Source organism: Serinus canaria, chromosome 2 (assembly GCF_022539315.1).
Source record: "Serinus canaria isolate serCan28SL12 chromosome 2, serCan2020, whole genome shotgun sequence".
In the NCBI taxonomy this organism is placed as follows: domain Eukaryota; kingdom Metazoa; phylum Chordata; class Aves; order Passeriformes; family Fringillidae; genus Serinus; species Serinus canaria.
The window spans coordinates 132,263,237-132,278,202 of NC_066315.1; the positions used below are offsets into that span (position 1 = coordinate 132,263,237).

At 38.4% G+C, this 14,966-nt stretch overlaps 1 protein-coding gene across 1 annotated transcript in view; it reads right to left on the reverse strand.

Moving 5' to 3' along the window:
• Positions 1-7,153: 7,153 nt before the first annotated feature.
• The window catches only part of LRP12 (LDL receptor related protein 12), a 50,009-nt gene continuing 42,196 nt past the window's right edge, over positions 7,154-14,966 (reverse strand). Inside the window, exons 5-7 of the mRNA XM_050970819.1 lie at positions 13,654-14,755; positions 12,684-12,816; positions 7,154-10,380 (exon numbers count right to left, since the gene is read on the reverse strand). Of these exons, the coding sequence (XP_050826776.1) occupies positions 9,517-10,380; positions 12,684-12,816; positions 13,654-14,755 (2,099 nt within the window). The 3' untranslated portion in view covers positions 7,154-9,516. The remainder of the gene's footprint in view (positions 10,381-12,683; positions 12,817-13,653; positions 14,756-14,966) is intronic.

Below are 14,966 nucleotides of genomic sequence, written 5' to 3' on the forward strand. Positions count from 1 at the left end.
TCAAAGGATTTGGGACACACCACCCTCAGGATCCAAACACGGCTCCCCACTGCCACTGCAATGACATCACGTGGACAGCGCTCCGGCCCCAGGGGGAAGCTGGGGGGTGTGTGTGCCAACACCCACGTGAAAATCCCATTCCAGTATCTGATGTTCCATCTGCCCCATGGCCCTCTGCGCTCGCCACACCCCCACACTGCTGCACACACAACCACTGCCACCCCTGGCTGTGCTGGCCCCTCGAATCTCCCTGCCCCAGGGGAGCCCTTGCCAAGGGCCAGGGAAAAGTCAGGATCATCTGTGCTGGGTTTCACACCAGGCTGGGGTGACCTTGGCAGGATGTGGCTTGGGTAAAAAGAATTGGGGAAGTAAAATGAAGACAAAAAAATTGAGCTAAAGCCTGGCACAGAAGAGGAAAGACCTGCTTTGTACCATCTCAGAGGCACTAGTTTCTATGGCATTTTCTCTCTTCTCCCATAACTCTGGATTTGCATACTCAGCAGTGACATGGCATTGCTCAAGTGTGTCCCTAAATCTGTGAGCACTTGCATCTTCATCCCCTCATCTCTTCCAGTTCAGTGGTGATGATTTAGCAAGAGAGAACATTGTCTCTGAGGGCTGTGAGAGGGTGCACACATAGGGTACCAAAAAGCCATTTAGACAATGGACACAAGATATGGAAAAATCTCACCTTCCCATCAGCATGTCACCTTTTTTTCTTCCCTTCTGATGGGTAAGAGAGCATTACCATTTGCCTTTCTACCTGCTCATCCCAAAGTATCTTGTTTTACACCTCACCTTTGTGCAACAGAACAGAGACCTACTGGGATTCATAACCTGATACAGCAACAAAACAGGTCAAAACTCATTTGGAAAAGCAGCTTCACTTTGCATAAATCAAGTGACCTTTGTTAAGTGAGGAGAGGGGGTAGCAAAGTCAGAGGTTCATCTGATCATGTGGTGTAGAGCACTTAAGTTCTTATGCCCACCCAATGGATATTTAATGATTTGATGTAGAACAGCATCAACAGATTTTATAGTACGTATTGGCAAAGAGACTTTACCCTGAAATTTCAGCACCACTTCAGTACCTAAATTGCCAACCTAAAATAGTCACTTTCTTGTAATTTCTCCCTGGCCAATGATTACTTAGCATTTTCTATGAAAGGAGTTTTGGAATGACAGACCTAGACAGTCATCTCTGAGTATGCTCTTTGGCTAGTGGCAGTTGTAAACTGTTTCTGCTCAAATCCTTCTGCCAAATTGGGCAGAGGGAGATCTGCAGGCAGATGAGCCACAACACAGCAGATTGTAGTTTGCACTGGGATATCCTGTTCCCTTTTTGTGTGTGTTGCACAGGAAAAAGCTGATACAACTTTCATACATAAATGCATGAAGAGTAGCACAGCTCAAGAGTATTTACATCTGTTTCTGCATAAGAACAGGCTTGAACTCTGTTTCCCCTCCTCTGATTCCTCCTGAATGATTTAAACTTTGTGGATCATACTCATAAATGCCTAAACCTTCCTATCTGTAACTTCATGCCCAGTTTGGAATTACAGAGCTGCCCACAAACCAGCAATATGACATCTTATAATGCTGGGCCTAGGAAAACTGAATTTATCCCACAGGTGGTTTGGAACACATTAAATAACATATTGGTATATAACAAGCAGCCCTTTTATTTAAACCATTTGGACCAAAAAGATAATCTCACATCGGTTGCATTTATGTATGTTTGGTAAATATTTAATATTCCACAGCTCAGATGTCCCTAGGAAAAATAGTCTGAAATACCACTGGTGGAACAGAAATAACACTTAAAATACTCAGAGAAGACAACTGGCCCTACATTCTTAATGATCACTGAATATCTACTGCTGCTCCAACAGGGCTTCTGGCTCCTAATAGACTTTGTAGTGTTTACTTACCCACAAAACATTTGACCTTTTTATCCTTCTCTTTGCAGAGACTCAAACAAATCTTTGCTCCATAATCAATGTTTGACTCTGCTCTGTTGTAGTGGTCTGGGCTGGAAGAGAGTTCAACTCTGTCACAGCACCTGGTATTGCTCTGAGTTTTGCATCTGTGCTGAATGCACTGTTGGTAACAAAGGGAAGTTCTCATTATTGCTGAGCAGCACTTGCACTACATCAAGGGCTTTTCTGCATCTCGTAGTGCCCCACCAGTGAGGAGGCTGGGGGTGCACAAGAAGCTGGAAGGGACAAAGCCATGACAGCTGACTACGAGAACACCCCTGGCCATATGGTGTCATGCTCAGCATATAAGGCTGGGGAGAGAAGAAGGGAGGGGAGGGACATTTGGTGTATACAGCATTTGTCTTCCCAAGTCACCCTTAGTGGATGGTGGAGATCTGCTTTTCTGGAGATGGCAGAACATCTGCCTGCCCCTGCGAAGTCAGGGATGAATTAGTTTTGCTTTGCTCACAAGTGCAGCTTTTGCTTTACCCGTTAAACTGTCAATATCTCAAACCCATGAGTTTTCACACTATCACCCTTCCAAGTCAATTGAGTGAGTGGCTGTGCAGGGATCAAACACCAGCTGGGCTTAAACCACAACCCTGCTGAGAATTTTCCTTTTAGGAAACATTTGCTGATCCTAAAATGTTACATAGTAGCTCACCAATTTGAGAGCCATTGCAGAAGGTCTTCCCAAACTTACAAATCTGAAGTTGAATCATATGCTAATGCTTTTGTTGTGTCTAGCAAAGCAAATAATCCTAGAAATCTAAATATGGAGTGTCTTGTTTAGTGCAACTATCACAGAAATAAAATCATAAGAGGTTTCTCAGTAGACTAATGATTAACTGATTCCATTTGAACAATCCTGAAAGAAACACAACCCACATCCATGATTTACCAAATGAAAATAATTTAGCAACTTAAGGAATAAGTTTGCAAGAAACAGAGGACTGAAGTTTGGAACATCCAGCAAACCTTGAGGACATCCAAAAGTCATTATAATGCAGGCACCATCAGTTTAAAGTCTTCTGAGACACACATACTCTCATCCACTTCGTCCTGGAACCTTTAACTGCTACCTGCCTGCATAAAATACTATTTATTTTTAACTTCTCCTTTATTTATCACACCTTACTCTTATCTTCCATTTGTTTCCATGTTTCACATTCTTCTTACCATGTCCTAGTGCTTTAAAGCTCTTCTACTACCACACAGTCTTCAGCTTTTTCTTAACTCCAGGACTCTTACTGGCATTAACCTTCAAATTAAAGTTGGTGCAGCTGAAATGTATCTCAAAATGCAGGAGCAGCAGACAAATAGGGCTTTTGAACAAACAGAGACATTTTGAGAAGGAAGCTAGAGGTTGATAATGAGCAGCAGAAAGAATGTTCAGCTAATGAAGACGTGTGATTAATAATATTACTTTTTTTTGACAACTTTCCTCCAAGGAAGAAAGACTGGATCATGAACCACATTTGCAATGTGAGAAAATTAACAAAAATGGTACCAACAGCTTTCAATAATGATGGATAAAGCACTAAGTTTTGGAGAACTGGTGAGTTTGAGGTGCACTCTGGATTTGCAGAAAGGAAAGAATGGTTATCTTTTGCCATATTCAGAAAGTCAGAAGGACTGAATATTCAGTAGGCATTTCTTTGCAACTCCTATAAAAAAATCCATAATGCCTGTTCACCTGGGTTTTCCTTTCACACTCCTCTGCAGTGGGAATTTAACACTCATTCAACAAAATCAGATGGTCTAAATGCAATTGCACCTGTAAAGTCTTCTTAATTGTGAGACAAGTCAGGTGCCCTTGTCAAAACCTCACAAGTTTTCAGAAGAGTCTCCTGGCTACTTTCATGAGATGGATTTTCAGACACAAACAAGTGGTGAGGTTTCAAAACCTAAGCTCCCAAGCCTTCTTCAGATGTAAAAGCTTTCCAAAACATGCAAACATACTCCATGGTTTTCTATAACAAAAAAAGGCTAAAGAACATTAAAAAAGGGATTAAATCCTCTAGTTCCACATGACCTGAACTATAAATACACTCTCCTAAGTACTGGGCTACATCCAAATGTGCCAGTTGTTCCCCACATACATTAGCAGTGATGAAACCCATTGGCACCCAGCCTTGGGTCCCACACGTGCGACACAAAGGAAGGCAGCCAAAGGTGTGGGTGTGTGCTGAAGACCATTCTACTTTTTAGAGAAACAATAAGTAAGATGTTACAATAAGTAACATTTTCATAAGGCCAACTGCCACCTCCTCTTTGATCAACACAAATGGTGAACCAAGACAGTACAGCCAAAAAAGAAAAAGCAATGACCAGGAATCCAGCAGAGGAACAACTAAGGAACCCTCATACTCTCTAAGTGCTCTTTTCACTATTCATTTGCTCAATAAGGCTCCAATAAAAGGTCCACTTTCTAAATATGTGTGAGACAGTTCAACTCAGGCATTGAAGTTCTAAGTCTCACAGTACTCAGGGGAAAAAAAAACCTCATCATACCTATCAGTTACTTCCTGGTGCACAATCTCAGTCAGAGAAACTAAGTTCTTAGGTGGGATTTTTCCAAACTCCAAGAAACATAACCACAAAAGCACAGGGATTAGCTATCTTTGGAAACTGTTATCTTTACAAATGCATTGTCTAAAAAGAACACTGCAAAATATTAGTTCTATTTTCTCTAACTCTCGAACTCAACATCTATTGAAGGAACACAAAGTCAGAACTAAAACTGCTGGCCAACAGAGTAGATGAGAAAAAGCAAAACGGAACATCTCTGTTCCTTGCTGTGCCACCGCAGAAATGTGGTATCAGTTTATGACACAGGATACACACTATCCTGTATATTGCTCCTCTTTTTCCTCTGGTGCACCAGAACTTCTTCCTCCAACTGTGGCTTTTCAAGGTGGTTCTTCAAACCACAGGAAAGACAGATTAAACCAATGTATTTTACCAGTTGTTTTTGCTCAATTTTATAAACCTGGAGAAGCAGATAAATCTATTTTTTCAGTTCTGTTGGCACACCTTTAGATGCATGATTATTTCATTGCAAAGGTACAAATGCAATTCTACTAAACCTCTGTAACACCACAAGTCATCATGTTGTGATGAAATCTGAGATTTCTGCTCTGAATTCACACATCTGCCTCTTAGATAATATACACAATGAATGGTTATTTCAGGGATCATGTCCTTAAAACTTAAAGCAAATTTATTTCTTTGTCCTTTACATTTTGCATGAGAAACCCTTATTATTTGTAAGGAAGTCCACACTAAACCATAACTCCTTCTTTCTTTCTCTTATGTCCTGATTTGACATGTCCTACTCACTATGACTTCTTTTTGGGAAGGTCTCCTGCAATTGTTTGTCTCAAAAAAAACCCCACAACAAACCTTTGTGCAATGTAATATAGTTATATTCCTTCAGAGTGTCTTGTCTGTTTTATTACAGCCTTTCCAAAATTCAAATTCAAAATCCAGTGACTCAACTTTTCATCTTTTTTTTTTCTTCCTGTGTTTCCACCCATTTCTTTCCTGCACAAGCAGCAAAAAGGGTAACTGTGATCTGAAAAAAACCCTCAATCTTGCAGAAACTTCACTTGGATTTGAGTCTTTTCTTTGGTTGTTTCATAACAGGATGCAACTTGGCCACAAGGAGAAATTAATGCTGGAAGCTAAACTCTTCTGCTAAATTTCACTAATTTGTGCTCAGATATTCACAAAGATTAGCAAAACTCTGTTTACTGTAAATGCCCTTTCTCAAAATGTGATTAGGAATCACTGACGCTGCTCAGAGCAATGTCTCTTATTCCCCTCCATCGAGGATGTGGGGAGTCTTGTCCATGAGAATTTTTAGATAATACTTCAGTTTACTGAATCCCACATTCTCTTCCCCCAGGTTACTACTCACCAAATAGTGAGTACTACACACAAACAGACATATTGACATGAATGTTGTGCTTTAAAACTTCTCTGTATCAAGCCAAATAATTATGGACTTTAATTTACTTGGATGAAGCAAAAGCTAACTAGTGAAATCCCAGTAGCGGATAGAATGAAGAGAGTTTTAACTATCAATCTGCTTACCTCTGTGTACTTTTGGTGACTTGGCAAAGGGACAAGACAGTCTTCTCCCTTGTCCTCTCAGAACACACCCCATTCTAGGCAATTGACTTGTAGATGATGTCTTGGAGGAATTCAGTTACCAACCACTTATTTTCAGAAACTTACAAGGGAGGAAGAAAAGAGATACAGTCCAAAAACCCCAGAAACTGACAAAATACTTCACAGAAATCTTCATCACAACTGGAGGAAGATTAAAACTTTTGACTTAAACCAAGATTTATGGGAAATGTGCAGCTTCCTCAGGACAACTGACACAGCTGAATATCTGGAGATGTATATAGGAGAATAAAACACCCACTTTTCAGAAAGGAAGCAAAACCTCATCCCAACAGAAAAAGCCATGATTTGATCTGCAGTTGAGTATTTAATAGATAAACTTCACTGAAACAGTATTTGTGTCCCAACCTGAACTTGATTTCCCTGGACTGAATCCAAGGTTTGGCATGAGTTCAGGCTTTGACATTCAGACAGCAAGTGAACACATAATACAGTAACTAATTCCAGCATCCGCTCCAAGAACCTGTTTTGAAAGAAGAGTTATCAGCAACACTTGCTGAACTTGTACTGAAAATGGACTTTGGAAACAAAAATAGCCCTTGCACCATCTGAAGCTCAGTCAACCCTCCCTAATGTTTCAAATGACAAAAAGTGTGGTATGTGAAAAAGAATGGTGACAAACTCTTTCCTTGTTTAAATAACTCTACATGAGGAGAAAACTTGCCTCACAATAACCTAGATTCTTCAAAGCTGGCAGATGAAAGTGATTTATTACAGAAAAACAAGATAATTCTACAGTAGATATTTCTGACATTTTTTTAAACTGCCCTAGTATTGTAGCACAGCTAAATCAAGAATCAATTAGACAAAATACTAATTCAAGCTCTCCAGCATAAAAAGAAACAGGGTAATAATGTCTTATCAGAACCCTCAACAAAACCAAACAAAACAAACACAACCAATCACTCATACATTACTCAAAAAGAAAAATCAAGCACTCCTTTTAATATCACTAGGAAAAAAAAAATCACTGCAACAAATTCACCTCATACAAATATGAATTTTATTTACAATTTTCCAAATTATCAATCAAATCCAACTTCTCAGTTAAATGTGTAGCATTTGTTCTTTAAAACAAATTAAACATTGTGTTCTTTTTACATCTGCAATATGGAGTCCATAGGTACATGCTATTTGGGGCATCCAATGGAACAAATTTAGATCACTATGTGTGTTAAACACTGAAGGTATTCTGTGAAGACTATTTTTTTAAAAATTTATCTGCCTCAGGGAAAAGCATTTCCACAACCACTTTCTAATGACAATTAATAAGGAAGGTTTAAAAACCCAGTATTTTATACCAGGACATACTGTTCACATATACTTCAGGGTATGTTACCATGTTCCTATTGCAAAGCTGCCTGCTCTAAAAGCAATGCTACTGAAATCAGACTAGAGATTACCCACAGATTTAGATATTATTCAATGTGAATAAAAATGGCCATTGATGACTTTTACTTGAGTATGTGTAATTATGGGCCAACTTGTACCTGATCTGGTACCAGTGTGATGTGATCTGTTCTGAAACTTGAAACCGCATGGGTCGTTATAGTAAAATCTTTTACAACTGTATTGCACATAAGGTTCCTCAAAAGCACAAATCTATGTCATTGCATCCTGAATTCAGAGTTTACCTGCTAACTCTCATGAAAAAAATCAACCAGATGGTAAAATAATTTATTTTTCTCATCCCAGTGTCTGTGAATGAAGAGAAGAGGGAGAAGATATATACACTTTGGAATCCATTCAATTGTTTGTTCCTTCTGCATGTGATTTGTACTTCAGAGATGAGGATTTAAAAAAAATAAAAAGCCAGACAGACCTTGGATTTATCTTTAAAAGTACCTCAAAAACATAACAAAAATTCAATTTAATTTTGATACATATTAAAATTTTAGTCAGTTCTGCCCGACAGCATAACACGACAGAAATGCACAAGACTTTAAACATGCTTTAAAATGACATTCAACAAAGTATTTAAAATTTAATAAATAGCATACAATCACACACAAATACATTTCATACTGGATCTTTAAGCCTACTAAAAACAGACTGCAAAGAATAAATAAAACAGTAGTTGACAGTTTTGTTTTTAAAAGGTGTAGTTTCTTGTTGTTACACTAGTAGCCACATATTAACCTGCTTATCACAAAATTGGAAGTTATGAGCTTTTTTCCTCACTGATCTGTTTTGCTCCAACATGTAATATCATAAAAAAATACACTAAAAGGGTCCTCTTTTGGTTTTTTTTAAACAACCAGTCTGCAACTGAGTAAACCAGTTTTTAAATACAATGAATAAATAGGGAATTAGTAAAGCAAATTCAATTGCAACAAAAATGCAACACCCCAAGAAAAGAGCCATGGAAATATATAGCCATTGCAATATTAGACAATAATAGTACTTAAAGTGATAGTGCTTGTGCACTAAGCTCATTAGAGACCTTAATATGATTTTAGTGCAAATCCCTTGAGACCAAACAAGCTTTATACCCTACAGTATTAGGGAAAGATCTATTACCAGTTGGAACTTATTCTGTAGTGTATTTGTACATATCAGATATTTAAAGAACTAACACATATTGTAATATCTTCGGCCCTTTTTTACTTCAAATCAAAAAGACTAATGACTGGGGATTTTACATACTATTTGGCTTGTACCATATTAGATTGCAGTTTAGGAAAGTCAGTGCTAAAAAAGCTTTTGCCATCAGTTTATCTATTATGCCTAAATTTCATATATCATTGCATTTTGTACTTCTGAAAGAAAAAGAATGCTCCTGGAGAAAGTTTCTCCTCCCTTTAAGTAAGTTCACATTATGATGAAGTTCAAGAATATTTAGACAAAGTGTTGAATAAACTCAAAGAAAAGTACATATTTTACATTAACAATCCTTACCATATTTAGTATATTAAGTTACAAGTATGTTGGCAATAATACAACAGAGTCAGTTCCTAAAGGAAAATAATTCTGTACAAATTCACCTGTTAATATGGGGTTAAACAGGCAGCCACTAAGTCTTGAGCAGCCATGTTTCAGGTTTGAACTATAGTACCAGGATAAACTAAATTTGAAACTAATGGGGAAAACTTCAGTTTAAAGAGTAATCCAATTATACTGGATACACACATTGTGTATTCAGAGCCATTAAAATATTCACTCTCATATTTCCATAATGTCATCCAGTATAAGAAAAGTTTAATCAACCACACAGGCTAAAATAGCTATAACATAGTGCTGTCCTGGATTTTTTTAAAACTAAAAACTAATTTTAACTGTGAAGTACAAAACAATGACAGATATTGCTCCAACTTGTACACAATCTTTCCTAAACAATCCGTACCTAGCAGAGTAATAATGCCTCATCGTCACTAGTTTCGTTTTTCACTGTTGCCTCTAAGCAAGTGTCGGGTATCTGGGCAGTGTGTACGATGCCACAGCTCTCACAGGGGCCATCTCGACTGCATGACCTTACACTGTGATGTGTTGCACTGTAAGGCTGTCTAAGCCCTGGTCCTTGATCTGAGCTGAGATCAAGTAGAGGTCTTGAACAGTCATTCATGTCAAAGTCTGATGCTACATCAGAGACTGGAATTAACATTTCAACATCATCATCCTCTTCTCTTCCACTTACCCCATTATCAAGCTGTCTCAAAGGACTTTGGTTCTGATTCACTGAGCTTGATCTCCCTAAAGTAAAGCGTACCCAGCGTAAGCCTTGAGTCACACGGCTTAGTGCGCTCGAGAGCTGGTGGCGTGCGGGACTTGTGCTTGGGGGCTCTACACTTGTCGCTTCTCTTCCACCATCCGTGGTGCTGCTGCTGCTGCTCTGAGCAGAGGAACTCCCACATGCTCCCACTGTTGCTTCTATTGCTGTTGCAGGAGGGACTTTTTGAGGCAAGGTGGCAGCAACACCACCAACTGCTCCTGCTGTGTCTCTTCTTTCATTTTCTGTGTCTGTATCATCAGATTCAACTGAAAACAAACTTCTGTGAGTATTATTTCTTTCACCTTCTCTACTAGTACTTTGGCTGGCAACATCATCTCCATCGGCCGAGACTAATGCCAACGATCCAGAATGACGTGACCTTGCAAAATTAAAAATTCGATTCCAAATGTTACTTGATCTGCCAGCAATAGGAAGTCTGATTGAGGTAAATCCCAGCTGAGATCGTACTGCCAGCCTGAGGTTTTCCAGAACTGAAGCCTAAATAAGAAGACAAGCAACAATCAAGCATTGATAGTCTGCTGGTATAACATTTACTATTGTGCAAAACAGCATTTTAACAAAGTTAAATGTAGAATCTTAAATATTACAAAATGCTGCATCCTTGTTAATAAGGATCTGGTATATGTAACAAAAGACTATTAAAAAAAAGTGGACATGACAAAAGTCTAGATGCTCTAGAGGAAAACACATTATAAACAGGCAAATTAAGTGGAAATACATTTGCAAAGGCAATAAAAGAGCAATGACTTCAATACAAGGTATGTTTCTGCCCTAATAAAGGATCTCTAAATAAAGACAATGTGAAAACAAGGCACTATAGTCTGGATATGGAACACAGATTAAAGAAAAGTACAACCACAGTGCCAGTAGAGCAGGCACACAAAATCTGTTAAAAACAGTCTTAACAAAAAAGATAGTCCCTGTGGATTTTAGAGTACAGCACATAGAAACATGTCTCAAAAAGTTTAGGATTTGTAAACAGTCTTCCAGAAAGATTTAACAAAGGTGGCCGCCTTCTTTATCCACTACCATAAGGCTTCCTCAAAGGGACTAAATTAAATATCTCTTCCAGCAGAGGCTTGTAGTTTGATTTTTCCCCCCTTTCTGATATAATCAGTAATTCCAGTTTCAAAATGCTTTAATGGTTCTGTTTATATAAAATTACCTTATGTGTTCCAAACTATAAATTTCCCAAATTTATTTTCTAGTTATCCAGCTACAGAAGAATGCATTCCTGAATTTTCCTATTTAAAATCCTGTATAACTTTTCAACTGTAAGGTAACATAAATGTAAGAACACAAACTCCTTCGTCTTTGAGATCCCTAACTCAAACTTAGAGAAAACACTGCCTCAGCAAAGTAGCTCCATTCTTAAATAGGGTATATCTTCCAGGTACCTATCATTCTGAAAATATTCACAAATGTGTTTAATTAGAGGATAAAGCCGATATTCACAACTTTTCATTAAGATTATGGCAAAAAAAGTAAAATATTCTTCAGAAGAGCCATTCCCCGATTAAATCCTTAACATACATGCATTTCCCTCAATTTATAAAAACTGAAATTTAGTGTTCTCATGCTGTCACTTTCATCTCTCTTCCATCATCCTTCAGACAATGCTTCTTAAGGAAGCACTGGTTTGTTCCAAGTTACCTGTACTAGAGGACTTACACATCTGGGCATGACAACTGCATTCTCTCCAGAGACTTTCTTAAGCTAACCCTACTTCAAGAGACTTGTGAACACAGATCCATCATAAACCGGTAAAGGTTAATTTTTTGCAAAAGAGGACAGCAAGACAAATTTGTAAAAGTACAGAACTGGTTTGAAACAGAAACATACTGATCTTTATTATAACCACAGTAACCTACTGAAAAAGAACAAGGGATTCTACAGACATTTATTAGATTCATTAATGAAGTTCAGTGCTAATTTAGCTCTCTAAAAAATCTTTACAATGCTTCTTTAGAGCCTCTCATGCAAACTGGAATTTATTTTCCTCTTTTCCTCTAATCCTTTGTGGCAGATCCCAGCTGCTTGTGAACATGTGAGCATGAAAGAACATGTGATAGTAATGCAATTTTTTCTTACCATAAACTTTGCTGTATTAACTGCAACACAATATAATTAATGCCAACTCTAATAGAGCACACCAGGATTCCCAGACTAAGACTTCTCAATAGAGCTTTATAATTAAAAAACATTTTTTAACTCCTTGAAAAGTTTTTTGAGAGAAACTCATTTATCAACCAAGTAAGAAATGCACTACCCATCCACCTCTGAATCTGGGTGACTAGAAACTACTGACTGCCATTTACTAGCTTTTGCTTTATTATTCATCCATGATAATTTTATATGATATGCCACCTTGTCTTTCCCCATCATCTTGTTATGCACAGCAGGCATGACCTTACCTACACACTGTGCGTGTGAACTACCATTCTGCATTAGAAGTCTAGGTCTTCTTTCCCAAATTGCAAAGTTTTATTTTCACAACAGTAATACAGAACACACAATTAGATCTACCAATCTATTACTTTTCATGCAAGAGGGGGTTCTATAGCGTGCATTACTGGCATTGCCAATAAAAGCCTGCAAAAGAAACTGTGGTGTTACTATACCATTGATTTTGTTCAAGGGCTAATCATTTGTATAACACTACTGACTTGAAAGGAGAAAAAGGAAATGCTAAAGAGGAAAAGGAAGCATATGTAGGTTAAAATATCTTATTTCAGCCTTCCTAAAATTTAAAGGGTCTGCCTGTTATTTTAAAATCTTACCTGATTTGGGGAACAAACAGGGAAATCTTCAACTGGTGGAATTAAACCCTGGGCAATTAATTGTCCATAGGATGGAGGAGCTTCTCTTCTTAACAGCTCAGCCTCAACCCTTGACAAATGAGTTTCAAATGATCTTTCAAAGAGAAAAGAAATTTCAGAATACATAAATAAGACACTGATTTTTATATATATATTTAATGAATGAAAGTACATCAGACTATTATAATCTGAAATAAAAAACTTCAGAAGATGAAGTTTTGCTAATTTAATTGAAATTTAATTGGCAAAGAATATAAAGTCATTCCTGCGAGTCTGTCCAGCTGAAATGAGAGCAAAAAACCAACCCAACAATAATTTCTTAAAAACAAACAAACCAACCCAAACCCATGAGCTAAATATAAAAAGCCCAAGTAACACTTATATTATTGTAAAAGATTGAAGGATATGTAATCCTGGTATGAACTAGCCTACAAGAGAAGAAACATGCTGTTATATACAGAACTGTGATATAAACTGCAAATTAATTAACTGCCGTTTCCCCACACTTCCTTTTTGGTAACACCATCTGAAAGCTTTAACCCTCTCTAGTGAAGTGATCAGAATACTTCTACCCCCTTTTCTTCACTGGTGGAGTAGCCAGTCCCTGGAACAGGCTCCCCAGGAAACTGGGCCAAGGCACCCAGCCTTCAGAGTTCAAGGAGCATCTGGACAATGCTCAGCCATAGGTCTTAGCAAGGTTTAACTTCAGATGTCCTGCAAGCCAAACCTTGGGGGAGTTGGACTTGATATTCCTCATGGGTCCCTTCCAATCTGATAAAGTCTATGATTAACTAACCTCTTTATACTATCAAATAAAAAGGAGCAATGTCTTCACAAATCATGTACAACAATATCTGTATGGCAACAAAACTACTTCAAGTACAAACAAAAGAAAACACCGAAATATTTAATAAAGTTGAGTTCTACTTACCTTCGCTCAAACATCCTGAGTGAGTACAATTTACAAGTACATCCCAGTGCAATGACAAGCAGCAATCCACAAATAAGACTCCCAATGACAGCTGCAGTTATCACTCTAGTGGGCACAATGACTGGGCAATTCTCTTCGTCACTGCCATCGCCACAGTCATCTTGAGAATCACACACCCAGCTCTCAAACACACAGCGGTTATTTTTACAGTGAAAATTGCCTGGCTGACAGAAGAAACAATTCTTTTCATCTGAACCATTAGGGCAATGGTTCTGGTAGTTGCAGCGATCTGAACGAGGGTAGCAAACACCATTTCGAGAGCAGGGAAACTCATCTCTTTGGCACATGGTGCAGTTGGTTTCATCCCTTCCATTTGGACAGTGCCAGTAGCCGTCGCAGCGTTGCTGCTCTGTGTAGCACCCCCAATTTCCACCGCATGGGATTTCCCAGGGCAAGCAGAAGCCATCAACTTGATACGTTGCATTGAACCCCCTTGCAGCATTCACTTTGTCAGCACAAAAATGCACTCTTATCTGTCCTGAGGATGAAACAACTGTGAGGGGAGCATGAGAGTCAAATGCTGTCAGTACACGCAAAAGTCTCCGAGGATTCTCCTCTAATCCATCGTATATTTTGACATAGTCTCCATAACCTGTACCATCAAGTTTAAAATCGGTGAATCGCAAGATTACTTTGCGATGATCACCAGTGTCTATCAGCCAGGTGCAGTTGCTGCCAGGTGGGTAGAAGTCAGGATAGTTGGGAGAACTGAAAGTACCATAAAAGTATTTTAACCACTGTCCACATGTTGGCACATCACAGTCTATTTCATCTCCCAGGTCAAGACAATCAATGTTACCATCACATTTTAAAGATTCTGGAAGGCAAGTGTAAAGCTTGGTGAAGCGGGAAAGACACTGGAACTGATCAGGTGCACAAGGCTGAAAGGAAGAAGCTGTCGGAGGATTAGCTTTGGCACAGATTTCTTCATCTGAGTTGTCTCCACATTCATCCATATTGTTACATTTCCAACTTTCTGGAATACACTTCCCATTAGCACAATGAAACTGGTCACAATCACAACTTGGTTCATCAGATTTCCCTGAAAGATAAAAAAATATTTTCTTAGAGTTTAGCCCTTTACGGTTTATGTTGTGTTTATTTGCTGCACCAGGTACTTCGGAAGGGCAAAGCAAACGCCTGAAGTGTCTTTAAACCATGGCAACATTCAGCAAATTTCAAGAAAGAACAGGATTTTCAAGTCAAGATTCCATCAACACATCAGCATGAACCTTATCCTTAGCTGATTTCAG